General features: G+C 36.9%; 1 protein-coding gene across 2 annotated transcripts in view; it reads left to right on the top strand.

Annotated features, from left to right (window-relative positions):
* Nucleotides 1-22,472, top strand: part of Fnip1 (folliculin interacting protein 1) — a 76,525-nt gene extending 54,053 nt beyond the window's left edge. For both annotated transcript variants that reach the window (XM_052195337.1, XM_052195336.1), the window contains 8 exons: nucleotides 2,063-2,148; nucleotides 4,759-4,905; nucleotides 5,817-5,986; nucleotides 7,329-8,745; nucleotides 9,573-9,741; nucleotides 14,451-14,648; nucleotides 17,634-17,749; nucleotides 19,727-22,472. In XM_052195337.1, coding sequence (XP_052051297.1) covers nucleotides 2,063-2,148; nucleotides 4,759-4,905; nucleotides 5,817-5,986; nucleotides 7,329-8,745; nucleotides 9,573-9,741; nucleotides 14,451-14,648; nucleotides 17,634-17,749; nucleotides 19,727-19,805 — 2,382 coding nt within the window. In that variant the 3' untranslated portion in view covers nucleotides 19,806-22,472. The remainder of the gene's footprint in view (nucleotides 1-2,062; nucleotides 2,149-4,758; nucleotides 4,906-5,816; nucleotides 5,987-7,328; nucleotides 8,746-9,572; nucleotides 9,742-14,450; nucleotides 14,649-17,633; nucleotides 17,750-19,726) is intronic.
* Nucleotides 22,473-27,346: the final 4,874 nt, after the last annotated feature.

Here is a 27,346-nt window from a genome sequence, read left to right as displayed (position 1 = left end):
TCTAGGGAAGACCCAGATGTTTAAATTAAGTCAATTAAAAATAGATAATTTTGTTGCACAAATGAGTTAATGCTGTCTAAATTTTTCAAGTTAGACATTTTTATATATTTTAAGTTGGCTACTTTCTGTTTGTGTAAATTATTAACATCAAAGTTGATATATTTGTAATTCTTGTACCTGAACCATTTTTAGTGACTTGAAAATTTTTTATAGTGGTTGTAGTTTGGGGTTGGATCTTTTGCTTTGCTTTGCTTTGCTTTGCTTTGCTTTGCTTTGCTTTGCTTTGCTTTGCTTTGCTTTGCTTTGCTTTGCTTTGCTTTGCTTTGCTTTGTTTTGCTTTGTTTTGCTTTGTTTTGCTTTGTTTTGCTTTGTTTTGCTTTGGTTGAGGTTGGTCTCACTCTATATCCCAGGCTGGTCTGGTGCTCAGTTCTGTCTTCACTTCTCAGGTGCAGGGTTGCAGTGTGCATCACCCACTTAGAAAATTATACTGAGTATAAAATTTGGTGGGCAGTGTAAGAATTAAAGGTTACTGTAAGCGTTTTTATGCTTTGACTTCCTACAGTCTAGAATATTGATTATAGAATGATAGAACTGAATGGACACATTTGCATAAGTGAATGTGACTTGGTAATAGAAATTATAAAGAAATTGATTGAAGTTAAACATTTCTTCTAGAACCAACTTGCAAAATACTCTTATTATTTTATTGATTTTTGTTTCTAAGCACCATGGTTATTATTTTGAAGTCTGCAGTAGTTTTTGAGATTTATGATATAGTTTTAAAATGTTGTTAGCAATATTAAAGAACAACAGCAAATTCTGTCAAAAGAACATTCATTTTACCAGTTGCAAATTTCTTTTATTCTTTTTTCTTTCTTTTTGGATTTGGTTTTTTCGAGACAGGGTTTCTCTGTATAGCCCTGGCTGTCCTGGAACTCACTCTGTAGACCAGGCTGGCCTTGAACTCAGAAATCCGCCTGCCTCTGCCTCCCAGAGTGCTGGGATTACAGGCGTGTGCCACCACTGCCCAGCGCAAATTTCTTGTAATTTTATAATTACAATTAAACATTGAACAAAACAGTGCATCCCTCCTATGAAGCTGTCCTTAGAATAATGGAACCTTAAGCAAGCAAGAAAACAAGTAATTAATAAATGGGGCTTTATTTAGGCAATTTGAAATTATATAAAGAATGCAAAATTAAATTCTCTTTGGAAAAGTTAAATTTTCTTTTTTAATCTTCACCATTTGAATCCTGATCTACTTTCTTTCTACCTATATGAAAGCTTTTCAGTTTTCACTGAATATGATTTTTAAGAAAACAAGTACCTAGCATGGTTGGTAGTTGAGTGAGAGAGCCTATCTAGTTGTCCAGGGGATGGATTTGGGTTTTTATGTTTGTTTGTTTTTGTTTTTGTTTTGGTTTTTTTTTTTGCTTTTTGGTGTTTTTTTATTTTATTTTTTTGGAATTGATCAGGATGGGATAATTAGAGGGAAACAAGCAAACGCCATGTTAAGACTTAAGATTCCTAAAAAAATAAAAAATAAAAAATAAAAAGACTTGAGATTCCTGAGTTGTATTATATTAAATTTCAGATTTTCCAAAAGGTATTAAGAATGTGAAATGCTATTAACTCTGTTAATGAGTTCCTGTGTATTTTTTTTTTAAGAGAAAAAGTATCTTGTAGCTAGTTGTAGTGACACATGCCTATAATCCTAGCAGAGGGGAGGCTGAGACTGCAAGATTACTAAAAGTTTGAGGCCACTCTGAGGTACATAGTTCCAGGGAACAGAGTGAGTGAGTCCTTGTCTCAAAAAGCCAAAAGTAGATTTTGTTATTGTAGCCTGCAGACTGTCAATATTCCTTGTGTGTTGATGTTTTGCAGTTTGTTACCACAGAGACATTTTGACAATTGAAACTTTTAAATTTTGTAACAATCACGAATGACCAAAAGTGAAAGTGAGTGAAAACCACTGTAGATAATATGTGTTGAGGTTTTTTTTTCCTCCAGTGTTGTGACTTGGACTAGTATAAGAATTAACTCTGTAATGATTGTTTCCAAGGCAATGAAAATGAGCCGGAGATCAGCTGATGCCAGCCAGAGAAGTTTGGCATACAATCGAATAGTTGATGCCCTGACTGAATTCAGGTACTTTATTCCTCACTTTGTCCAAGACAGTTGTTTATAGTATGCTTAGGAAGATACTTTATGTACATAGAAAGATAATTTACCTTGTTTAATTAAGATTTAATTATTTAAATTTCTTTCTCTTTTTGTTTTGTTATTGGCATTTTGTTTCTTATTTGTTTTTCAGATGGGGTCTTACTGTGTTGTCAAGGCTAACTTGGTACTTTTGGTCCTCTTGCCTTATTCCTCCAGAGTGCTGGAAATGCATTTCTTTACATTTCTTTCCTCTTATTGCCATATGAGAGTGTACTTCAGTCAGGCTGTTGGCTATTATGTTGTTAAATCACCTTTGGGAGTTGTTGGGGTGTAGTTTAATCCTAGACTACTTGAGACACGTGTGTAAGAAGAGTTCCATGTTTGAGCAGAAGTATAGTTTGTTCTCTTAAGACAGGTATAGGGTTAGCTTAGTTCAAGTGAAACTTTATTAGCCTAGTTAAGGCCTCCATATCTTTAGGTAACTAGAACAATGAGTACATCATAGCTAAATTTTAAAATGTCTATCGGGGAGCACAAGAGGTGGTGACTTTGCAGTTGAGATCACTCACTGCTCTTGCAGGAGGATTCAGTTTTCAGCACATACATAGCACCTCCCAACCATTTATAACCTCAATTCTAGGGAATGTGATGCCATCCTTTGGTCTCAGTAGGCACCAGGCACACATGTGGTGCTTGTGTATAGACAGCAAGCACTCATTCACATAAAGTAAATTATAAATTAAAGTTTATATTTTATTACCAATTTGTGTTATATTTGTATTTTTATAGAATTCTTAATCTATAAAATTCTTGTTATAAAGATTTTATTTTTATCTTACTTAACTTACCTTTAATTCCTCATTGTTGTTTGGGAATTTTTGAGACAGGATCTCACTATATATCCCTGGCTGGCCTGGAACTCCCTCTGCAGGCCAGGCTGAACCTGCACTTAGAGCAGCCCTCTTTCCTCTCTCTCCCAAGTGCTGAGATTGTAAACATGCGCCACAGTTCCCAGCAAAATGTCTTTAGTTCTTACTCACTTATAAGTTCTCTGCAGTGATTTTAATAAGTTCTTAGGAGAGCATAAAAAAAAAAGTTACCGCAGAGAGCTTATAAGTGAGTAAGAACTAAAGCCATTTTGCTGGGCTGGAGAAAGGAGAACTGGCTGGAAGCTCATGAGCCAGCCGGCCTGGATTATGCCGCATAGGAGAAACGAGAGAGATCCTATGTCACTGAGGTAGAAAGGGAACCAGCTCCCATAGGTTGTCTCCTGAGTGCATGTGCCAGAGCACTCTCTGTCTAAATGAAAACTTGCATGGGCAAAAGAATTATTTTCCTTTTGTAGATTCTAGTTGCTAAAGAAGTTTACTGAAACTGGTAATAGAGTTTTTGGAGATTTCAAAGAATTTTCTAGAGCTATACTATTTAATATAGTTTATGCCCAAAGCCATATGAGGGCATTTATTTAATACAACATAAATCCCTTCAGTTCCTCAGTCTCAGGACTCAGTTTTCAGTTGTTCTGTTACTGCCAGTGGTTACTTCACAGACATTACTAATGTAGTGATTTGCATCAAGGCTAGAGACTGTTTGAAAATGCTGCTGTAGAGAATGGAACTTCTGTTGTGTGGATGCCAGATTTACTTGTTTTTTTCTCTTTTTTAACTTAATTTTATTTTTTTACTTATTCACTTTACATCCTGCACACTGCCCTCCTCCCAGTCACCCCCTCCCATAATTCTTCCCTGTCCCCCTTCTCTTCTGAGAGGACGGGGGGGGGGTGCTTGTGTCTCCCCCATCCCTACACTTCAAGTTTGTGCAAGGCTAGGTGCTTCCTCTCCCACTGAGGCAAGACAAAGCAGCCCACGTACAGGCAACAGCTTTTGGGATAGCCCCCACTCCAATCATTCAGGACCTACATGAAAGCCAAGCTGCACATATGTGCTGGGAGCCCTAGGTCCAGCCCGTGTATGTTCTTTGGTTGGTGGTTCAGACTCTAAGAGCCTGATTTACTTACCAGATCTACTAGTTCCTAAAGCTTCTAAAACTCACCTTGGTTAAATGATATTGAATATCTTAGTTGAATAAAAAAATACTCCTGTAAAAGGAGAAAAATCAAGAAATATGCCTTGAGGGCTTCAGGATTAGCTATGTAGGTAGATGGGTAACTGGTTTGTTTTGTTTTGTATGTGCTGATAATTTGTAGTTGGATTTGTATGTTCTAATAAGTAGAATATACATTTTAGAACTTTAAGGTGGGAAGGGGATCTAGAAAGACCCTAGTACAATCTATAGCCTAATAGATAGAAAAAGCCTGGTGTCCAAAGTAGGAAAATAATGTGATCTAAGGGCACTGGCAGGGGGGAAAGGACCAGTACCAGGTCCAGAGCTAGCATGCTGCACCTTTACCCACAGAATGCACTCCCCTGCTCCCAGCTGATGGTAAAGAAGGAAAAATGGGGTGCATTGACTTTTTTTTCCTCCCTCAGAAACTCTTAATAATCTGGGAGAAAGTCTTCAGTGGCCAGCATAGCCTTTAAGAGTATGTTATTTGGAGAACCGTTTAAGTTTTACAATGTGTTTTCTTCTTTTTAGAACAACAATTTGTAATCTTTACACAATGCCAAGAATTGGGGAACCTGTCTGGCTTACAATGATGTCAGGGACTCCAGAAAAGAACCAGCTTTGCCATCGTTTCATGAAGGAATTCACTTTTCTAATGGAAAATGCCTCCAAAAATCAGTACGGCTTACTTCATTTTGTTATATATGTTATTTTACTATATGTCTGCATTGAGGGCAAATTTAATTATATTACTTATTTATGGTTAAGCTATTCTAAGATGATCCAATGATAGGATATGGAAGAGTACCTCAGAACTATATGAATAAAAAAAGCATATCTTTATGCTTAATTAAAATTCCTGATGTTACTGAATTCTGTAAGGATTCTAATTTTGTGTGTGTAGGAATTGCATTCATTTATGATAATTTTGTTTCATAAAGTTTAAAAATGTAAGAAAGTACTCAGATTCCATTGTCAGAATTTTATTTCCTTGTGAGTGACAAGGAATCTTTCCTCAAACACTAAGCAGAAATAGAGATGAGCTGAGCAGCAGTAAGAGCAGTTGGCAGTGCCACATGCTGGGGGTTGGTGTGAGACTTCCAGAGACAGTGTTAGCTTAGTTTCTTCTTACTGTTGATCAAACCTTTAGCATATACAAGGTGATTCAGATGTTTTCATCCTAGTTAATGATAAAGGCTACTTAATACTTTCATTTATTTCCCACTGACTGGAAATTTGAAAATTAAATACCTGTTCACTGATTTATTAGTGTCCTGGGAAGATTAAATACTGAAAATGATTCATATTTTAAGTAAAAGGCTTTTTTTTTTTAAAAAAAAATTTGTAATTGTAATCTGAAATTTTCCTTGTCAGTGTTATAGTATTAAGGTTTGAATTGCTTTTCAAGGAAACATAAGGACTCTTTTTCTACTTGGTGTACTTGTCTTTTCTTCTTACCTCTTCTTTTTAATAACTGCCATTTAGTAACCTTTGAATATGCATTCTCATTGCTTACTCTAGCAAACATTTTATTTATTCAAAGTTCAGGAGTGCGGATTGGAGTGTAATAGGATGCATTTTGTTTTCAGATTCTTGCCAGCTCTCATTACTGCAGTTTTGACCAATCATCTTGCCTGGGTTCCAACAGTCATGCCAAATGGACAGCCACCTATAAAAATATTTTTAGAAAAACATTCCTCTCAGAGTGTGGGCATGTTGGCAAAGACTCATCCATATAACCCTCTTTGGGCACAACTCGGTATGTAGTCTGACCATCATATACTGTGTATAAACTTAAAACTCACTTTTAAGTAAAAACTAATTATAGTCCTTTCTTTTGTCAGTTTGATTCTAGAGTGTCTCTCTGATACTTGCGCTTTCACTGCTGCTAAGCTGTCCTGTTGTTCTCTTCCTGCTCACAAGCCTCACAGCTAAAGAACTGTGGAGGAGTAGAAGAAGCACACTGTAGCTGCTTTAACTTTGATAGATATTAAATCAGTTTCAAATTCCATAGTGATTTTTTTTCTAGTGCATAGTTGTATCTAAAGTTCTGTGTAAAGAGAATAAGAGAATGTAAAGATAGATGGAGAATACTATAGGCAGCATGTATTTTTTACAATAATAGTAATAAATTAATGAATTATGTGAAATGAAAGTTGTGGTAGCCTAGGGAGGAGTTAGTCTTCACACAGTTGGGTACACCCACCGGCTGAGATGCTTTTCACTGCTTGAAGAGATAAGTAGACTGAACTCGGGTCAGTGAGGGGTTCTCACCAGTGGTGTTAAACTGCTGCTGTGCATTGAAGTTTAGGCAAGGTTTTAGAAAACAGCCATACAAAGAGTAACTTTAAGAAGATGAAGTGGGAGATTCAGATGGACCCTACCATGAAAGAATCACCAGGCCAAAGCAGTTTCAGTTCATTGGATATTTAGTGAGAATTGAGAGGATTGTGTTAGAATAATGATGTTGTGATATTCTAGCCAGTTTATTAGCCAGAAGAAAAAAATTATCGCAATTCTGTCTGCAGCATATATTTACTCAAGATTCATGTTCATTCTTTCAAATAATATGCTGTTTTATAACATGAAAGTAAAAGTTTTAAAATAGGCATATTGAAAACTTGTAAAAGGGATTTATATTGATGTATTTGTTTTCATCTAAGTTCATGTTTTGCCCTTGAGTTAAAGGTTTGATTTGACCCATTTAAAAACAAAACAAAAACACCACTTCTACTCCTGCACTCCATGCCACCACTGCCCCTGTCCTCTGCCTGCAGCAGACACTCTACATTTGACTATGACCTCCTTTGTATGTCCTCTGTGTCACACCTAGTGTAGAGAATACTCTTATTTTTAAATTTGACTTTGAGAACTGGCTCTTTGAGGTTTTAAAACCATACCAGCTGTTTAGAAACACAATTAAAAAACCCCTCTGGTTACCTTTCTCCCTGGTTAAAACCACTCATCCTACTTTCTTGAATAGTCCATCATCTTTTAAAGTACTTGAGAGTAAATTATGAACTTGTAGGAGGTTTCTCACAATTGAAAGACTGTTTAGCTGAGTGTTTCTTAACTGATTTTTTTTTTTTTTTTTATTGCAGGAGATTTGTATGGCGCTATTGGGTCTCCTGTACGGTTAGCAAGAACTGTAGTCGTTGGCAAACGACAAGACCTGGTTCAGAGACTGCTTTATTTTCTTACTTACTTCATCAGATGCTCTGAACTTCAAGAAACCCATCTTTTAGAAAATGGAGAAGATGAAGCCATTGTTATGCCAGGCACAGTGATTACTACAACTTTAGAAAAGGGGGAAATAGAGGAGTCGGAGTATGTGCTAGTCACGATGCATAGAAACAAAAGCAGCTTGCTCTTTAAAGAGTCAGATGAGACAAGAACTCCCAATTGTAACTGTAAATATTGCAGTCATCCACTCCTTGGGCAAAATACAGAGAATGTGTCACAACCAGAGAGAGTTGATATCCAAGACAACTCTAAGGAATTGCTGGGAATTTCAGATGAATGCCAAAAGATTTCTCCTCCTGACTGCCAAGAAGAAAATGCTGTTGATGCTCAACAGTACAGAGATAAATTAAGACCTTGCCTCGACACCAAGTTAGAGACCGTTGTTTGTACAGGATCTGCTCCAGCAGATAAATGTGTGTTGTCAGAGACATGCTTGGAGCCAACAGAAGAATCCTGGCAGAGTAAGGAATTGCTGGATTCAGATAATCACACAGGCACAGCGATGAGACCCACAGGGATAGTTGTAGAAAAGAAACCTCCAGATAAGACTGTGCCCAGTGCATTTTCCTGTGAGGTAACTCAGACAAAGGTTACTTTCTTGATTGGAGATTCTATGTCACCTGATTCAGATACTGAACTTAGGAGTCAGGCCGTGGTGGATCAGATTAACAGACATCACAGCAAACCACTGAAGGAAGACAGAGGAGTGACTGATAAGCATCAAGAAAGTAAAACAGCTAAGGACCAATCTGGAGACTCTGGCACCCAGAACACGGTTTCTGGAGAGTCCTGCGAACTTCCTTGCTGGAGTCATTCAGATCCAGAAAGCATGAGCCTGTTTGATGAATATTTTAATGATGATTCAATTGAAACCAGGACTATTGATGATGTTCCAGTTAAAACAAGTACAGATAGTAAAGAATATTGCTGTATGTTGGAATATCCAAAAAGATTGTATACAAAAAATAACAAACAGAAAAGTGAACTTTGTAAATGTATAGAAACAGTTCATCAAGATTCGTGTAATGCCTGCTTTCCTCAGCAGGACCAGAGAGATTCCCTCTCCATTCTTGTCCCCCATGGGGATAAAGAGAGTTCGGACAAAAAAAATGCTGTAGGAACTGAATGGGACATTCCAAGAAATGAAAGTTCAGATAGTGCCCTTGGAGATAGTGAGAGTGAAGACACGGGTCCTGACATAAGGAGACAAGTTGGCAGTTACTGTGGAGGGGATCAGGAAGACTGGGCTGAAGAGGATGAGATACCTTTTCCTGGGTGAGTAGAAAGTTCCCTCCTGAAACAGCTCCTGCCAAAGCATGGACTATTCTTTGGTGTAGCCAGTCTCTAGAGATTAGGGGCAACTAACTTTAAAAAGAGGATGGCTCTGCAGTGAAAAGCACCTGACATAGGGGGCTGATGATCTGAGTTTGATTCCTGAAGCCCACAGTGGAGAGAGAACTTACTCCCAAGGGTTGCCCACTGACTTAATGCAGTTATATCCAAAGTAGTGGAGGCATCAGAGACATTAAAGAATAGAAGTGAAATGTGGGAAGTTAGTCTCTGCTTAGTTTTCAGACCATTTTGGAGTGGATTATGCACATGCACATTCCCAAAGTGGTCCTATATATGACAAGCCTGATACTTAGGGAGAATTTTTGAGGTGGTAGGGAATAAATAAAGTTAGCCTGCACAAAGAGGGGATATGTATTTGAGGTCAGGTATGCAAGGAGAATACCTCTGCTTCGAAATCCTATAGACCCAGATTTTTAGCTACTTTCTTTGCTTTACACACTGGTTTTCATAGTCCAATTGTATTAGGAACATGTTACAGATATTTGTAAGGTATGGCCTCCTAAAGTCTTTTATAAAAGTCATGCTGTTCTTGAGACCTTCTCCAAGAGAGAATAGTATTTTGTTGGTTTTAGTCCTAGGGCCAATTTTTATATAAGGCTAATTTTATTCCTTAGTTTATAAACAGCAAGGGTACTGGAAAGACAGACTAGCAGGGTTCATAACCTTCCCCACCCCATCTTCTTGCACTGGTAAAAGATGTTTATTTCATTACATACTAGATTTCTTTTCCTTGGTCATCTTTCTTTCAGGTCGAAGTTGATTGAAGTGAGTGCTGTTCAGCCCAACATTGCCAACTTTGGAAGATCCTTGCTGGGTGGCTACTGCTCATCTTATGTTCCTGACTTTGTTCTTCAAGGAATTGGAAGTGATGAGAGGCTCCGTCAGTGCCTGGTATCAGATTTGTCTCATGCTGTGCAGGTGAGATACCTTCATAGATCCTGAACATATTTAAAACAAACTGTTACAACCCAGATCCTGGTATTTTAGTTTTAGCTAAGCTATGACCACATAACATAGTTATTGTTTTCTGAATCTGTCACTTTATTTATAGCATATGTGTCTTTGTATTTACCATTGTGAAAACAAGAATTGAATCTAGGGGGCTGGAGAGATGACTCAGTGGTTAAGAGCACTGACTGCTCTTCCAGAGGTCCTGAGTTCAATGACCAGCAACCATATGGTGGCTTATAACCATGTGTAATGGGACCTGATGCCCTCTTCTGGTGTGTCTGAAGATAGTACTCACATACATTAAACAAACAAACAAAAAGATTTGTTTGTTTGTTTGTTTGTTTTTTCTTTAAAGGGAATTGAATCTAGGAATCTCCCAAATGGAAATTTGAAATAAAAAAATATTTTAGATACTCATAGTATCAAAAAATTTGAGCTTTCCAAGAGAGAATTTAATTCCCTTGTCAGATGATTGCTTATATACAAAAGCAGAACTGATCTTGTGTGTTGACCTTTTTATTCTGTAGCTTTCCTGAGCTCTTAACTGTTGTGTTAATTTTTCATATTAAATCCTTGGAGTTCTTACACATGGTTCCTGCTGTCAGTGAACAGTGTTAAGTTTTCCATTCCAGTCTTGATTATATTGGTTCAAATCTGTACAGTGGTGCATGGAAAGAAAGGGAGATAGAAGATGACATTATCTTCTTGCTCCCTATCCTAGAAGAAAGCCATCGAGGTTTTTACTATTAGGAATGTTATTGGTAAGGTTTTTGTAGATAGATACTCTTTTCAGATATGGAAGAACCTTCTATTCCAAGTCATTGGTTTTTTTGTTGTGAGGTAATGGTGTTATTTGCTCATTTTGGTTGTGCTGGTAGTTTGTGGGGTTATTTTGTTTTGACTTGGATTTGAAATAGTCTTGCTGTATAGCACAAACTGACCTAAATTTTTCAATTCTTAATCTCAAGTATTTTTTTTTATAATTTTTATTTTTTTTTTTACTTACTTTACATCCTACTCACTGCCGCTGCGCCCCCTCCCCCCTCCCCTGTGATTACCTGGCACTTCAAGTCTCTGTGAGGCTTTCTTTCCCAGTGAGTCCAGACAGGGCAGCTCAGCTAGGAGAACATATCCTACATACAGGCAGCAGCTTTAGGACAGCCCCCATTCCATTTGTTCAGGACCCTCATGAAGGCCAAGCTGCACATCTGCATATGTAGGGAGGCCTAGGTCCAGTCCCTATAGGTTCTTTAGTTGGTGGTTCAGACTCTGAGAGCCCCAAGGGCCCAAGATTGTTGACTCTGTTGGTCCTCCTGTAGAGTTCCTGTTCCCTTCTGACCCGCAATCCTTCTTCCTATTCTTCCATTAGAGTCCCCCAGCTCTATCCACTCACTGTTTTGCTCTAAGAATTTGTATCTGAATCAACTGCAGGATGGAGTTTCTCAGAGAACAGCATGCTCCTGTCTGGCCTTTTTCCCTTGCTGCTTTTAATATTCTTTGTTCTATAGATTTTGTATTTTAATTATTATGTGTTGGGTAGATTTTTTTTCTGGTCTAGTCTAATTGGTGTTCTATATGTTTCTTGTATGTTTATAGTTATCTCTTAGGTTGGGAAAATTTTCTTCTATGATTTTGTTGAGAATATTTTCTGGGTCTGGGAGCTGGGACTTTTCATCTTCTTCTGTTCCTGTTATTCATAGGTTAGGTCTTTTCCATAGTATCCCAGATTTGTGTCTGGAATTTATTAGATTTAACATTTTCTTTGACTGATGTATCTTGTTCCCTATCCATCATCTGTATTCTGTTGGTGGTGCTTGCATCTGTTGTTCCTGTTCTATTTCCTTGGTTTTCTATCTCTAGGATTCCCTCAGTTTATGTTTTCTTTATTGCTTCTATTTCCACTTTCAGATCTTTCACAGATTCTGTTTAGTTCCTTCATCTGTTTAATTGTATTTTTCTGAGTCTTTCAGAGATTTAATTTGTTTGTAAAGGTAGTATGGCTAACTCCCTGGCAGCTGCATGTGTGCTTTACCACCCCAGTGTTGTAGATTCTTGGAAGACACACACACACACACACACACAGTCTTATTTTTAATGTGCCCTAAACAGCTTAATGGCTGGACCCCTCCTAAATTTCTACATTGGTAATGCCTCCCCTCTGATACTCCCGAGTCTATATTCCATCTTTGCTACCCCAGACCCAATCGGGAAAGAGGCCCCTAGGACAACTCTTCCCTGATTCTTAAGTGGCCCTATGCTTTCTCCTGCAGTTCTCAAGTCTAATCATGCTGCTTCCCCAGCATGGAGGTTCTAAAACCTTTTTCCCATGGTCCCTTGCCCAGGAAATGTAAAGTTCCACCTCTGTTTCCCAGCCCAACCACTGTTCACGAGCAACTTTACCAATTAGAGTCAATTGGGGGCAGGAACCCATGGCATTTTACATGCAGACACTCAAATTCCTGTGTAATTTGGGAACCCAATTAACATAGCACAAAGCAACACACTAAATCCATAACATGTTTCCTCTTTAAAGACCTCTATCTGTTTGATTGTATTTTCCTGTATTTCTTTAAGAGACTTATTCAGTTCCTCTTTAAAGGCCTCTATCATTTCTGTAAGATTGGATTTAAGATAATTATCCTGTGTTTCAGTTGTGTTAAACAGATATCCAGGGCTTGCTGTAGTGAGTAGCTGTGCTTTGGAGGTGTCATATTGCCCTGGATCTTGTTGATTGTGTTCTTTCAAGAGCCTTTAGCCATCTGGATGATTGTGGTCCCTGGATAATTTTGTTGTAGAAGGTATTGGGAGGTAGGTAAACCTCATTGGTCCTGGTGTGGCAGACCTCTGATGAGTATCTGTGGGCTGTATGGTTCTGGACCTGCAGTTCTGTATGGTTCAGGAGTCTCAGGTTCAATGAAGGGAGCAGAGAGGTGGCAGGAGAATGGAAGTCCCCCTGGGCTATCAGACTACTCAGAGCAGTTTAGCTTGGCCCAGAGGGCTCAGAGAGCAGGAAAGATGGGTGGTGGAAGAAAAGCTTACCTCTGTGGTTCAAGTTACTCTTGAGTTTTAAGATTATAGGTGTAACCAGCATGGCTGGCTCTCTCCAGCCTTTTTGTTTACTAAACCTGACTCTCCCATCTCTCAGTATCATTTCTCAAAACTTCAGCCACATGCATTTACTTGATTCTTTCTCACATTGTCTCTTCTTGAGGAGCTGTGTTTCTCATCTCTCATCTGCAGTGCTTACCCACACTACAGTACTCTCTCTTCTGACTCTCCAATAGTAATTCCTGATTCATCTGGAATAGGATTTTTATTTTGCTCTTTAAAGATCGATAACTTCCTTATTTACTGTCTAAGAAAGAATATTATTCAGAGTGGTTGTTCGTCAATCTTGGGATCATGTAGGAGCAAATTTACTGATTTAGCTTTGTTATTATTGTAATGATAAAAGTAAGGAGAAAGGCCTTTTACTCTCCATTTTGTTGCTTTTCTTTGGCCAGCTTTTTGTTTTTTCAGAAGCTATAACCTATCAAAATAATAAAAGATAGTGAAATACTCAGCATTGCAGGACTATATTACTGATAGAAAATCTGTGTACTTAATTGCTGTCTGTCTGTCTGTCTGTCTGTCTATCTATCTATCTATCCTCCCTCTGTAGACCAAGCTGGCCTTGAACTCATAGAGGTCCACCTGCCTTTGCCTCCCAAGTGCTGGGATTAAAGGCTTGTGCTACCACTGCCTGGCATTAATTGTTATTTTTAACTTTTGGTATAAATTATTTTACTTCCTCTGAGGGAAGTCCAAAATTACAGCCTTATGGCCTCTTACTTGTATGTCGGAGTACTAGATAGTTAATTGTTTTGTTCTTTTTTTTTGCCAACTTGATATAAACTAGAGTCATCTAGAAAGAGGGAACATCAATTGAGAAATTGTGCTTCCATCAGATTATCTCATAGGCAAGTCTGTGGTGTATTTTCTTGAGGATTGATGTGGGATCACCTAACCCACTTGGGTGGCACCACCCCTTGGCATGTGGTTCTGGGTTGTATAAGGAAGTAAGCTGAGTAAGCAAGGAAGCAGAATTCCTCTATGGTCACTGTTTCAGTTCCTGCCTCAAGGTTCTGCCAGACTTCTCTTCAGAATGGACTATGTCTGTGGATTCCTCTCCTTTAAACATTGTTTCTATAGTTTGCCTGCATATCCTGACAAATAGAAAAGTTAATGCACACAGGCAGCAATGTGCTTCATGACATCACTGCATCTCTCCTGTGCTTCTAAGGCATATTGATGACAGATAGCACAGAATTTTACTGTTGTCCCATTTGTACAGATACGTTTATGTTAGAAAAGAAAGTCTTCTGTATTTTGAAAGATTTGGCCTTTTTAAACTAAGAATTGTTTTCTTCCTGTAGTCTGGCATATGTATTTGTGAGTGATTGATCAAAAAGATTAAAAAAAGTTAAGTTCTAGATTTAAGGATACAAAACTTATTAAATGGATATAAAATATGCGTGATGATTTCTATAAAATATTTCAATGTATTTGTTAATATTGTATTTTCTGCCAAGGGTTCTTTGGTAATAATTGTTATTTAATATATTTTAATTGATTTATTCTACTTATATTACCTTTGAAAACTTTGCTAACCATAGACTGAATTCTTTTCTTTCTAGCATCCAGTATTAGATGAACCAATAGCAGAAGCTGTCTGTATTATCGCTGATATGGATAAATGGACTGTTCAGGTGGCCAGCAGTCAGAGACGAGTAACAGATAATAAATTGGGAAAGGAGGTGTTGGTTTCTAGTCTTGTTTCCAACCTGCTTCATTCCACTCTTCAGCTTTATAAACATAATTTATCTCCAAACTTTGTAAGTATATGTAAGATTGAAATGACTTTGAGTACTCTGCTAAGTGAATTTGGTTAAATATGTACACACACTAAATATTCTTACTAGCTTTTATTATTGCTTTGCTGAAAAGTATTAACAACGAATATTTATCCTCCCCAGCCATTGTGGAGATATAATCTAGAGCTGGGATATTTTGGAAGGTTAGATTAGATCATTTGGGTAGTTAGGTCTTGGATGTTGGTTCTTATGATAGGACTAGTGGTCCACTAAGGAAGAAAGATCGAGGTTGTTCGGTCTCTACCCTGTGAGAATACAGTGAGAAGGCCGCTGTCCATCATCTGAAAAGAGCCCTCACTAGGACCCAGATAATGGATTTTTCCATTTCTGGAATATGAGACAATCTATTACTTAGGCCATTCATCTGTGAACTAAGAATGAAAGGGATGTTCTTAAATCTGTTCTGTCTGATTTCATGAGCCAGATGTTTGGTCACATGTAGTGTGACCACACAGTACTCATGGTTTGTATAGAATGTCTTTTCGTACCCCATCATCTTGTCAAGACTTTGAATAATTCCACTCGTACTTCACACTGCTCCCACTTTCAGGGGCTCATTCTTTTTCATGTTAAGAGAACTGTAAAATAGCATGGCTCAAAAGCTCTCTGTGTCCATGTGATAAAACGCCCCAAAGCACAACTTAGTGTCAAAAGACTGAAAGCTCCCCCAGGAGGAATAATGAAGAAGCCCATTTTCAACACTTCACTTAGCATGATACTTAAGTACTAGCCAGAATTATTAAGTGAAAACGGAAACAAAATACTTCAAAATTGGAAAGGAAGATAGACTTTATTTTTATTTGCAAATGACATAATCCAGAAAAACATATCTCATGAGAAAACTAATAAAAGCTTCAGGAGAAAAGACATGTAAAAATAAAATATTCTATAATCTAGCCATGAGTAAACTGAAAAGGAACTTAAGCAGTTCTGAGCTAGGTGTTGTGACCACACCAATGACAAGAGGATGAAGGATTCAGGCACCTCTGCTCTACCAGATGTCCTGAGCTCAATTCTCATTACCTATGGGGGGCTCATAATCATCATCTGATGGTCTCTATGGGCATTACATGCATATGGTACACATACATACATGCAGGCAAACAAACGTACATGTACATGCATATAAAAATTTAAGAAAACTTAACTAGAAATATTTTTCAAAACAATAGAAAGCCCCTTTGATTCCAGTCATATAGAACGTCAGGAGAATGTAATAAGCCAAAGTAATTTTGAAAGGAAAGTAGCAAGGTATGATGGTACATACTTGTAACTCTCAGTAAGACCTATCTTAGAAAACAACAATAGCAAAATTAGAGAAGTCATACTTGCTGATATCAAAACCCAGAGTGCTAGTACAGTCAAAGCATGGTGGTAGCAGACTGAAGACCAGAGTGCAAACAGACATTCTTCATTCATTATAAAATGAAGAGCCCAAAATTAAGCTTTTTCATATAGGATTCGTTTCAGTAATAGTACCAAGACCACACTGGACAAGGAAAAGTATTTTCAACAAAAGACAGCAATATTTTTTTAATTCTTATTTTATTTCAACTTGGATGAAAAACCTATATTTAAGAGTTAAATTTTTTGTTGCCTGTGTTTTGGGTGTTATGTTTTAAAAAAATCACTTTGTCATTCTCATATGTCACAGAAGATTTTCCTCTATGCTTTCATATAAGTTAGTAGTTACTGGAGGGTGGGAGGGAAGAAATTATTGGGTGAAAAGTTTGTGATAAAAAGAAATTCTCAAGTGGATGGTGGTTATAGTTGTACATTATAGATGTTCTTAATGTCACTCAGTTATATACTTTAAAGTGTTGCGTTAGGGCAGTGGATATAGCCCAGGTAAGAATGCTTGCCTCCCATGTAAAAAGCCCTGGGTTGATTCCCAGCACCTCATAAACCAAGAGTGGTGGTGACAGAGACAGGAAAATTAGAAGTTCAAGGTCATCCTGAACTTTATAGCAAGTTTATGGCTACCTTGATACACACCTGACCCCATTACCAATTTCAAAATTTAAAATAATCATAATCATCATAATAGGATAAATTATATTGTCTCTCTATACATATTCTGTAGCTATCAGTTTCTTAAAGACATTTTTATCATAAAATTATGGATGAGATATATATCACAACACAATGAGCCTTCACATCCACTCAGTCCTGTTTTCTTATAATAAAATAAGTTTTTATTAGGCACTTTTAGTAGTACATTTTCATTAGAAAGGAATTTAGTGTTTATTACTTGAAATTCACATTTTCCCCTTAAAGCATATACAATACCAATCATGTGAAAAAAATCATCTAAACATATAACAATTACAAAATACAAAATGTAGGTATTTTGAGTTTTACTATTTTAGGTTAGAAACCTCAATCAGCAAGGTCTTATTCATTCTTTGAACTCTCCAGAGAGAGAATATGTATATATGTGTGTATGCATCTGCAATATATGAACATATATATTTATCAGATTTGAAATTAAAGTATAGTTTTATAGTTTTGTAAGTGAATACCGATGATCACTGTGCAACATCTGGAATGCTGGTGAATTTTACATTTAAAATGGTTGAGATAGTAAATTTTATTGCAGTTTAAAAAGTGTTGTAGGAGTTGATCTTTGATACTAACCTGAAATAGATTTATGCTCATTTTCAGCTAAAACTGCATACTTAATTTGTTTTGAACATAAATTCAAGTTGGAGTAACCAAATTGAATTGTAGAAAATTTGATGCTCTGAAATTTGCTACATGGACATGGTGGTGGATTCTTTTATAATACAGCACCCAAGAATTTGAGGCCCTACTGAACTATATTGGAAGTTAGCAAAATTCTGTTATTATTTCCTCATGTCCTCTCCAAGCAAGGAAAGAAATTTGATACTACTCAAAAGAATTGAAATGCTTTTCTAACAGAGTTTGATTCTTTTCTAACTGCAGTGTGTAATGCACCTTGAAGACCGGTTACAGGAGTTATACTTCAAGAGCAGAATGCTGTCTGAGTACCTGAGGGGGCAGATGCGTGTTCATGTCAAGGAGCTAGGAGTGGTTCTCGGGTATGTTCATGGTTTCTTTTCTGGCTTTTCTATGGCTCTTGTCATGTTCCTGGGAACTGGTTTCTGTTGTTGTTTATTATAGTGTATCTTTTCCTATTAGAATCTGTATACTGTTAGTGTTTAGGTTTCTTTGTATCCTGGAAAAGTAGATTTCTGTTATCCACTAATATAAATGCATAGGCCCTTGACCTACTCTGCAGTTACTCTCTGGAAAGTAACACTTATCTGAAATGATAGCTAAGGAGGAAAAGGAAGTTGGTTTCCAAGAATAATGTTGCTTTATTGTATTATGTGCTATCAGCTTTTCTATGTTCTGTGTGTGCATGACAAAAGGAATTAAAGATTTTTTTCCCTAAATTTAATTTCTATGAATGGAAAAGGATCAACACCAATCATTTAGAATCCAGTGTGTATGTCAAGCTAAGTTAAAGTCTAAATTTTTTTGTCATCCATTTTGAGAATTTACCAGCCTCACACTTATCAGAACTATACCTGAGCTATATATCATCTCCCTTGCCTAATTCTTTAGTCATTCTGTAGTGTGTAAGAAATATCCAAATTGTAATGGCTAGTTTTATAAATTAACATGTCCTTTTGTCAGATATTAGAACTGAACAGGATTTGAGTGACTCCAAATAATTCTGACTTTAACACTATTCATATTTTATACCAAAGGTTGTTCAAATCCCAGTGAAGCTTTTAGAGAATGGTTCTTTAGTATTTAGAAAATCAGAAACAATATAATCTTATTTTCCTGGGAAATGGAAGTGTGTGTGTGTGTGTGTGTGTGTATATGTGTGCGCACGCGCACATGGACACCTGAGTACATGTGCTACCTGTACTAATACCTTTAAAAATCAAACTAATTTTTAAAATAATGTACATAAACCCAAGTTCATATACATTTGATATAAAATGGAAAGTAAACTACCATCAGTTTTTCCTCAGTTTACAACCCCAACATTAACACTGTTGACATTGTTTATTGTTACTGAATTTTAAAATATATAAATATAGAAATTGGTTTATATTCTGTGGGTATGCTATTATGTAGTGTGCAGTTAATATAGCCTGAATATTTCTTCATACAGATGCATACTGCTATTTTCATTTTAATGGTTGTATAGCTTTCTATTATATAACTTATAGTTTATGTTTGCTGTTATAAACTAATGCTGGAATGAAAATAAATTTTGACCTGTGAGAATAAGTTACTGGGAGAATGTTTAAAGTACATGCAAATTATTATACACATAGTTTTGATAACATTAAATGCTGTCTGGAAAGTACATTTGGAACAAAAAGCCATCATTTATTAAATAACCAGACTTGTAGCAGACCTTCAAAGTTGTTACTCCTGTTCTAGAAAACAGCTTACAATTTTTTTTTCAAATTCCTTAAGCAAGTTAAGTCTAATTTTTTCAAAACTTAATGACAATTTTTCTTTTTCTGAAAATTATTGAGTTTTTAAATACTGAGTCAGGGCTTTCCTTGTAACTTAACTTGACCTCAGGCTTGTGATTCTCTTCCCTCAGTCTCCTCACTGCAGGATTACATGCGCGTGTATAATTCGAATTGTACATAATGCCCTCTTTGAATCATTTGTGGTATGATGTATTTTAAAGAAATTTCCATTACTTGTCACATATATTATAGAAATACTTTTGGTTAAAAGCCCACAGACTCTATTTTTATTACTAGTAAATTGTATTTCTTGCACATCTGTCCCTAGATGAATGGCAGGGCAACTGTGGTGCGTTCCTGTGTCTGTGCCCTGGTGCCTTTGCATTTAAAAACATCTGTTCCTTTGAATCTGGTGCTAATGTGGTGAAATTTCCCGATGTTGTTATCTGTGGCTCCTTGCCCTTTGCTTTGTCCAGGATAAGCACTGGGGTGCTGAGGTCCACGGCTGTTGCCTCTCAGATTCATAGTTTGGATACAGAAAGCCTGAACTGAGTTGTCTTTTCTTTATTTCAGGATTGAATCCAGTGACCTTCCTCTTCTGGCTGCTGTAGCAAGCACCCACTCTCCATATGTTGCTCAGATACTCCTTTAACATGGCTAGAGGATAACTTTGGTTTAAAGTTGAATAGAAACCAAGGAGACAGGCGCAGTATCTGTGGAGCTGTTGCTGTTCTGTGTTGTTTGTTTTGTGCATTACGCTTCTGGGTGAATGCATTGTCCCTGCATTGTAGTCTGTAGAGACCAGATGACTTTTTATTTTTAACTGGACATCTGGGTAGTGGTAGATTTTTCAACCAAGTGAAACTAAATCAAAATAATTGGGGGTATGTGGAGGGATGGAATTTGCAAAAGCCAAAGTGTAACTTAGAAATTTCTGTGAATATACAGGAATTTTATGCAAACTCTCAAATGTCACAACTCATGAATAGCAATAGTTGTCTCATGATCAAATGTCAGAAATCTTCATTTCACTAATTTTTAATTTTTATTTCTATGGTACAGAAATCTACAAGACTTTGATTTGTTTGTTGTGTTGCGATTGAGATTAACTAATTTCTAGTTATTTAAGTATTTTTTTAAAAAAACTGTTAACTATGAGAAACTCAGAATGAGTGAAGATGTCATGTGCTCATCCTAAGTGTACATATGTATCTATTTTTTTTTAAAAAGCAGGGGTAGAAATACAATATTGATAAACATGCCTTTTAAAAAATATTTTTTCATCTAGTATTGTACATAATGTTGAAATACTTCTGATGATTTTTCTGTTTCACGCATTCTAAAATATATTTAAAGCCAATCTTTTTGAGGCTCAAAGTTGTAGATTCCCTAAGAATACTACTTTTTACCATTTGTTTTCTAAGAATAACCTAATTCTTATTGGTATTTACACATTAATTTAATAAATAAAAATTAAGATTAAAAAGTGCACCAAAGCAATGGCAAAAATACTGTATTTTTAAAATATGCTCAGGTGGCCTCAAACTTCAGTATCGACCATTATAAACCCATATGAGCAGAATATTTCCTAACAGTAACTCAATTTACACTAGTAGAAGTAATAACTTTAACAATTATTCTCTCTTTAAATGTTCCTTTCTTTCAAATATTGATTGCTTTTCAAAGCTTTCCTCTTATCATTTGTCATCGTCTTTGTATATAGTGTAGATTGTTGCTTGTAAGAAAGGCTAATAAGGAACCAAATTCTTGTAAGTAATGTAAATAAAAAGGTGGGTAGATCATGTCTTCAATATATTCTACTACCTCAGTTTACTTGAATACTGAATTATAGCTTATTCTCTGCTTGTGTGGGCTAAAAGACAATAATGCTAGAATTAAAGTTGGCGTCTGTTTTCATTGACTAATTCTAAATTTTTTATCTGAGAGAGAAAGAAGAAAGAAAGAAAGAAAGAAAGAAAGAAAGAAAGAAAGAAAGAAAGAAAGAAAGAAAGAAAGAGAAAAAACAACATAAAACCCCCAAAACAATCCTACCCATTTGTTCAGTTACTTAATAATTTTATTATAACACATCCATTCTTGCTATTTAAAATTTTCAGTAATTAATGAAAATTTTCTGTGGTTTATAGTCTTCAGAATCTTGAATTTATGTGTCTGGTTACATTTATGTGTGTTCAAGAGAATTCCAACTAGAATAAATAGAACGTTTTGATGGAACATAAACCCCAGATTTCGGGTCTGTCCAGTTGGCCCTTGTTCTGTCAGTTGTCCCGGTTAGCACCTGGGTCTCTGTGGATGACTTGGTTCAACAAAGTTTAATAGGTGTGGGGTTTTGGGTTTTTTTTGTTTTGTTTTGTTTTGTTTTGTTTTGTTTTGTGTGTGTGTGTGTGTCCTTGTAACCCATTTGTTAGTGGAATTGCTCTGTTGTATTCTGTTGAAACTCAGTGAGTAGATTTCTGTTAGAATTTAGAATTTGGGAAAGTTCTACTATGGGCCATTGTACATTATTTTTTGATTGTGGCTCAGAATAATATGTAGCAGGTAGATGTTTTGGGATGTTTTCTTGAACATGGAACTTTTCATAGTTCTATTTGAAATCTCTCATTACTACTTAGTAATTCTAGTCTTTAATAAGTGAATGGCTTGTGCACCTAATATTCTCAAAACTCAGCTTTGCTGGAAAGGCCTATAGTTTCTTAAGAACTTGCTAGTCCTTATAGGATTCCTGAGTTTGTAATACTTTTATCATCATATTCTTTTCTTACTCAAAGCCCAAGGAATGAGCTGCTACTTCTCTACAGTGTGGCTGTGATAAATGTGAAAAGAGTTTTGGCTTATTTAAAATAATTTTTCAACTACTTAATGGTACAGACAAATATGTGCTACATATTAAAAATACCTGTTTATTGTTACAAGAAATTAAAAAGGGATCTTTTATATTATAGAATTAAAACTAATTTTCTGTATATGTTAACTAATTGATTTGATTTTAATTATCTTGCATTTATTAATGTCTTAATTTTGAATTTGAAAATATTAAGTGCAATAAACATACTACTACAGATTTCATTTTGTTGCAATTGGCACACAGTGCAGATGATCACTAAAAACAATTTACATAATGCCTACATCCGGTAGCTGTCTTATGAGAATGTTCTGCTTTAAGTTATTTAGATGATGAATATATAAAATGTACATACTTGTTTGTTGTTCTGAATACATTTCTCAAATGTACACCTGTATTATAATAACCTCCCAGTTCTAGGGGAAATTTGTGCAATAAACACTCATGTCAATTTGATGGGTAATGTTTGTGTTTCTTTTATATGTTAATGAAGCATGTGACCTTTCTATAGTAATAGAATCTATTGATACTTCATTAGATTGTGAGAGTTAAGTAAAATAATGATTGTTAAGAATTTAGGTAAATGCCAAAACTTTTTGGATGCTCCCTTTCCCAGGTAATGTGAATAGTTACCATTTAATGTTCAGAGAATTTTTAATATATGCTCTTATAATTTTAATTTTTGTGTCCAAAATACCATGGTATATTCACTCATACACACAACTCTACTCAATGATAAATTGAAATTTTAAGTCCAAACCAAACCCAATGAACCCAAAACAAGAGGTCACTATATAAAGCTATTTAAAAACATTTTATTCAAAACAAATAATCATGAGCTGGGCTGTGGTGGTGTAGAAACAGGTAGATGCCTGTGAGTTTGAGGCCAACCTGATCTACAGATTTAGTTCCAGGACAGCAAAGGCTACACAAAGAAACCCTGTCTCGTAAACAAACAAAAAATACAAAAAACAACACAACAAACCAAATGACCATTAAACACAATTAAACAGGTACAAGAACATGGACTATTGGTTTGGTGTTTGGCACTGAGTGGCTCTCTGATTTTGGATGTAACTGAGGAAGTGTTTCCTCTTGCTGTGCATTGTGTGGGATTCAGCCCTCTATCCATCCATGGCACCTGCTCTGCAGCAGTCATCTAACCCTGACTAGGTTCGTTGGGAGACTGTCATCCTTAAGTTGAATTGAACTAGTTAAGCCTTGTAGCAGCACTAGACTAGAACCCAGTTTTATATATTAATTACCTATATCAGTTTTACATTTAAAGAGAAGAGTGCTGTTTTAAAGCAGTGAAGTATCAAACACTTGAAAAGTAAGGATGTTTATGAACTGTTCCTATAAACTTTCAGAAACGTAAAATTCATAAGTAGTGTGGAAGACTGATTTTGCTATGAGAAACTGAGTAAGATACAGAAGATTTAATCTAGTTATCTAAAGTCATAAAGTCTCCTATAAAGTCCAACTTGTCTCTAAAACCAGAAAGTTTTCCAGCTATTTGGAGTGACAGGTAGTAATGCTATTCAAAGTTTTTTATTTGTGCTTTTCTGTGTGGAAGGGGGGCCTAGAGTAAGTAGCAGGGTGAGACCAACCCCAAGCTGAAGGCCAGTGAGGACTGGGAAGCTGCAGCTTGTCAGGTACATGGATTTGTCATGTCTACAAATTATTAGGCAAGCTTGGCTGTTAATAATTTTCTATTTTAAACTTCTAGGGCCTAGCTAGACTAGCGGAGTTTGCATAAAGGTAACTAGCTTTAGCAGGCTGCCAGCAGGGGTTTATTGTTTTCTGTTTTTTTTTTTTTTTTGTAATTGAACCTAACTTGATTTAAGATACTTTTGAAAATAAACCATGGGGTCTTGAGAGATGGTTCAGTTAAAAGCATTTGAGTTTTCTTCCCAGCACCCACATTGTTTGCAACCATCCATAACTTGTTTTAGGGAATCCAATGGCCTCTTCTGGCCTCCAGGGGCACCAGATATATACATAGTACACATAATGCAGGCACAACATTCATATACATACAATAAATAAGTTTAGAAAAGTAAAAGGGGAAAATAATATAAATTTAAAATAATCTTTAAGATTTTATTATATTCCTTAATAAGAATTTTTAATTTCATTAAAACTATCTGAATTGTTCAAACATGAACTTGTATTTTAGAGAAATAATTTTCCAGAAGAAATAGAAGTATTTTTGTTTGGATTGTGGTGACAACATACTAAATGATTCACATGATTTAACTCAAAATCTTGAAAATCCTGAAAGCCCACTATTTCCATACAGATGTACAAACTGATGTTCAGAGATACATTAAATAATGTCAGGGGTGAGTTCATAACAGTAGAATGCTTGCCTGGGGCTGGTTCCTCAACATTGGGAAACCACTTCCTTTCCTAATGAAAAGTTAAATTCCAGTCTAATTGCCTGCAAAGTTCAAGTCTATAATGATCAAGGTTTATTTTTTTTCCTCTTTCAAAATTTTAAAATGAGGGGCTGGAGAGATGGCTCAGCAGTTAAGAGCACTGGCTGTTCTTCCAGAGGACAGGAGTTAGTTCACTTCCCAGCACCCATGTGGCAACTCACAACTGTCTATTACTCCAGTTTTAGAGGATCTGCACCCTCGAATAGACATGCATGCAGGCAAACTATCAATGCACATAAAGATAAATAAAACTTAAAAAATATTAAGATGAGACTGGACATTAATCTTTGGGGGGAATGACCTTTGAGATCTAGTTTATATACTATATATAAACTTTTAAAATATACATTATATAAAAGTGATACAGGTCACTTGCAACACTGTCCTAGTTACTTTCTATTGCTGCGATGGAACACTGAACAGAAGCAACCTGAGGGAGAAAAGGTTGGCTTTCCTCTTTGAGGGAAGTCAAGGGAGGAACTCACACAGGGCAGAAAGCTGGAGGCAGGAACTGAAGCAGAGACTGAAGGAGCTTACTGACTTGCTATGCTTGCTTGCTTAAAGGATCCAGGAGCACTTGCCCACCCCCAGTGGGCTGAGTATTCCACCTCAATTATTAAGGAAATGCTCCCCACAGACTTGCTTACACTTCACTCTGATGGAGGCATTTTCTTGAGTTTCTTTTCCCAAAAGACCTTAGCGTTTATTAGTTGACAGAAAAGTTAACCAGTACAAGTAGCATTTTTCACAATCTGTATATGTAGTGGCTGAACCATAGGGGCCTTTGTGCCCTAACCTCAGAAAAGATGTGCTAATAGCATGTTGTAAACTTCAAGTTTGGGTAAGCCCCAGCGTCCAACGGAAAATACAGCACTGTCATTACTCTGAAATGTTACAGACTATACGCTCTTGTTATTTTTAGTAGAGATTCTTACCTTGCCAGAGAAAGGTACTGTGAATCATTATTGGAAAACATTGTCTAATCATAAGACACTACGCTCCATAGTTGACTGTTACTCCTGAAAATACTATGATGTACTTAGATATGGTCACAGTCCTCAATTTAAGAAATTATGTAAATGAAATGCCATGAGGTGGAGGTTCACAAGGACTGGTGTGACTAATGTGGCCTACCTATGCTCTGACAGAACAGTGCAAAATAACTTTCCCAAAGTGATGGGTTCTGGAATTCTGAAAGTTAGCCTTTACTGTTGAAATAGCCTGATAGTCAATTCGACAGAATCTAGAATCCCCCAAGGAGATAAATCTCTGGGCATGTCTGTGAGGAAGCTTCTAGATTGAATGAAGTTAGGAAAAACCCACTCTTCTGTCTCATGGTACTGGACTAAATAAAAAGGCCAGATAAGCAAGAGCATTCATAATGTGCTATTACCTGACTGGACAAAATGAACAGCCACTTGTCACCCCTGCCACCAAGCCATGGTAGGAAAAGGCACTTGTTACCAAGGTTTGATTCCCTAGGACCCAGATGGTAAGAGAAAATCACACTCTCCTGTAAGACGTCTCCCTGAGCACAGTGCCACATGTCACACACAAAAGAAACGTTTAAAAAACTAAACAATAGGCTGCAGAGATGTCTCTGTAGTTAAAGAACAATTAGTACCCTTGGAGAGGGCCTGAGTTCAGTTCCCAGCACTCATGCCCAGTGATTGACAGCCTCCTATTACTTCCAGCTCAGTCTGTGGGCCAAAATAAACCTTCTAGGGTTACTTTTATCATAACAGGAATAATAACTGATACTCAGTTTTTGCTGCTTTTCTCACCAAACAACAAGTAAAGAAACTGAAGCTGTCTTTATTTTGTTAGAGATTAGAATTGTAAATTTCAATACAAAAGGGATGGAGAGGTTTGCTCTGAGCACTGCTCATTAAAGCAGCCCCCACCCACTCACTCTCAGTGCCCAGAGTTTTAGTCAAGGATGTTAGATCAGGATGGAGGCAAGTGGAAATAAAAGGACAGATCTACCGCCACAGAAGTTTTGTTCTTTAATCAGAACAAGTGACATCAGTTTCTCCATGGGAGTGGAGGCTGCACAGGTGGTACAGAGGGCTTGCAAGTTCTAGAGGACGAAAAAAAAACAACAAACTTCTGGGATATAAGATTTCACCTGCAGGTCCGTTCCCCAACAGTCTCAAAGTGCTAAATACCAAGTTGATATGTTGATCCTCTCAGAAGCATCAAGGATTCTGACAGCCCACAGGTGTTATCTGTCAACTTTCCTATCAGGAGTTCCTTAATCCACCTGAGGCTTTTAGGTTATAAACCCTTTAAAGGAAGATCCTAAAATCCTGCACTCAGACGCTGAGGCATCATCCGTCATGTCAGGTCCCAGGACAATCTGGTGTATGCTAGGCCAGAACTGTATCTCTAGTCTTCAAAAACGCGGTTTTTAAATTTTATTTATTTGTTTATTTTTGCTTGTTTTTGTTTTGATGCAGCTTTCACTAGCGATTTCGTGGTTTTTCCTTTTCAAAGTAGCATACAATACGCCGCAAGGAAGCAGTGGGCTGGGTGCGCGAGTAATGCCCCGAGACTCATGGCTTGCGCGGCGGTGCGTGGGCTTCCCGGCTTGCTGAACGGCAGCCTCGCTTCCGCGGGGCCATAAGAGCCCCGTGGCTTCCGGACTCCGGCGCTAAGCCAGAGCACCTTCCCAACAGCTCTACCCCATAGTCTATTTTTGGTGACGCCCTAGTAGCATTTCCGGAACCTCAACCGGAAGCTGGGTATGCGGAAACTACAATCCAGAGACCAAGACCGACTCTCGCGAAGAAAACCAAGCCGCTCATTCCCCGCCCCTTCCACGCCCAACTCTTGACGTCACGGCCAGGAGGGCGTTAGGCACGCGTTGTGCGCATGCGTTCTCGCCCA

This window comes from Apodemus sylvaticus, chromosome 10 (assembly GCF_947179515.1).
Source record: "Apodemus sylvaticus chromosome 10, mApoSyl1.1, whole genome shotgun sequence".
NCBI lineage: Eukaryota > Metazoa > Chordata > Mammalia > Rodentia > Muridae > Apodemus > Apodemus sylvaticus.
Note: the sequence above shows the minus strand (reverse complement) of the source record. Positions and strands in the feature narration are given on the sequence as shown.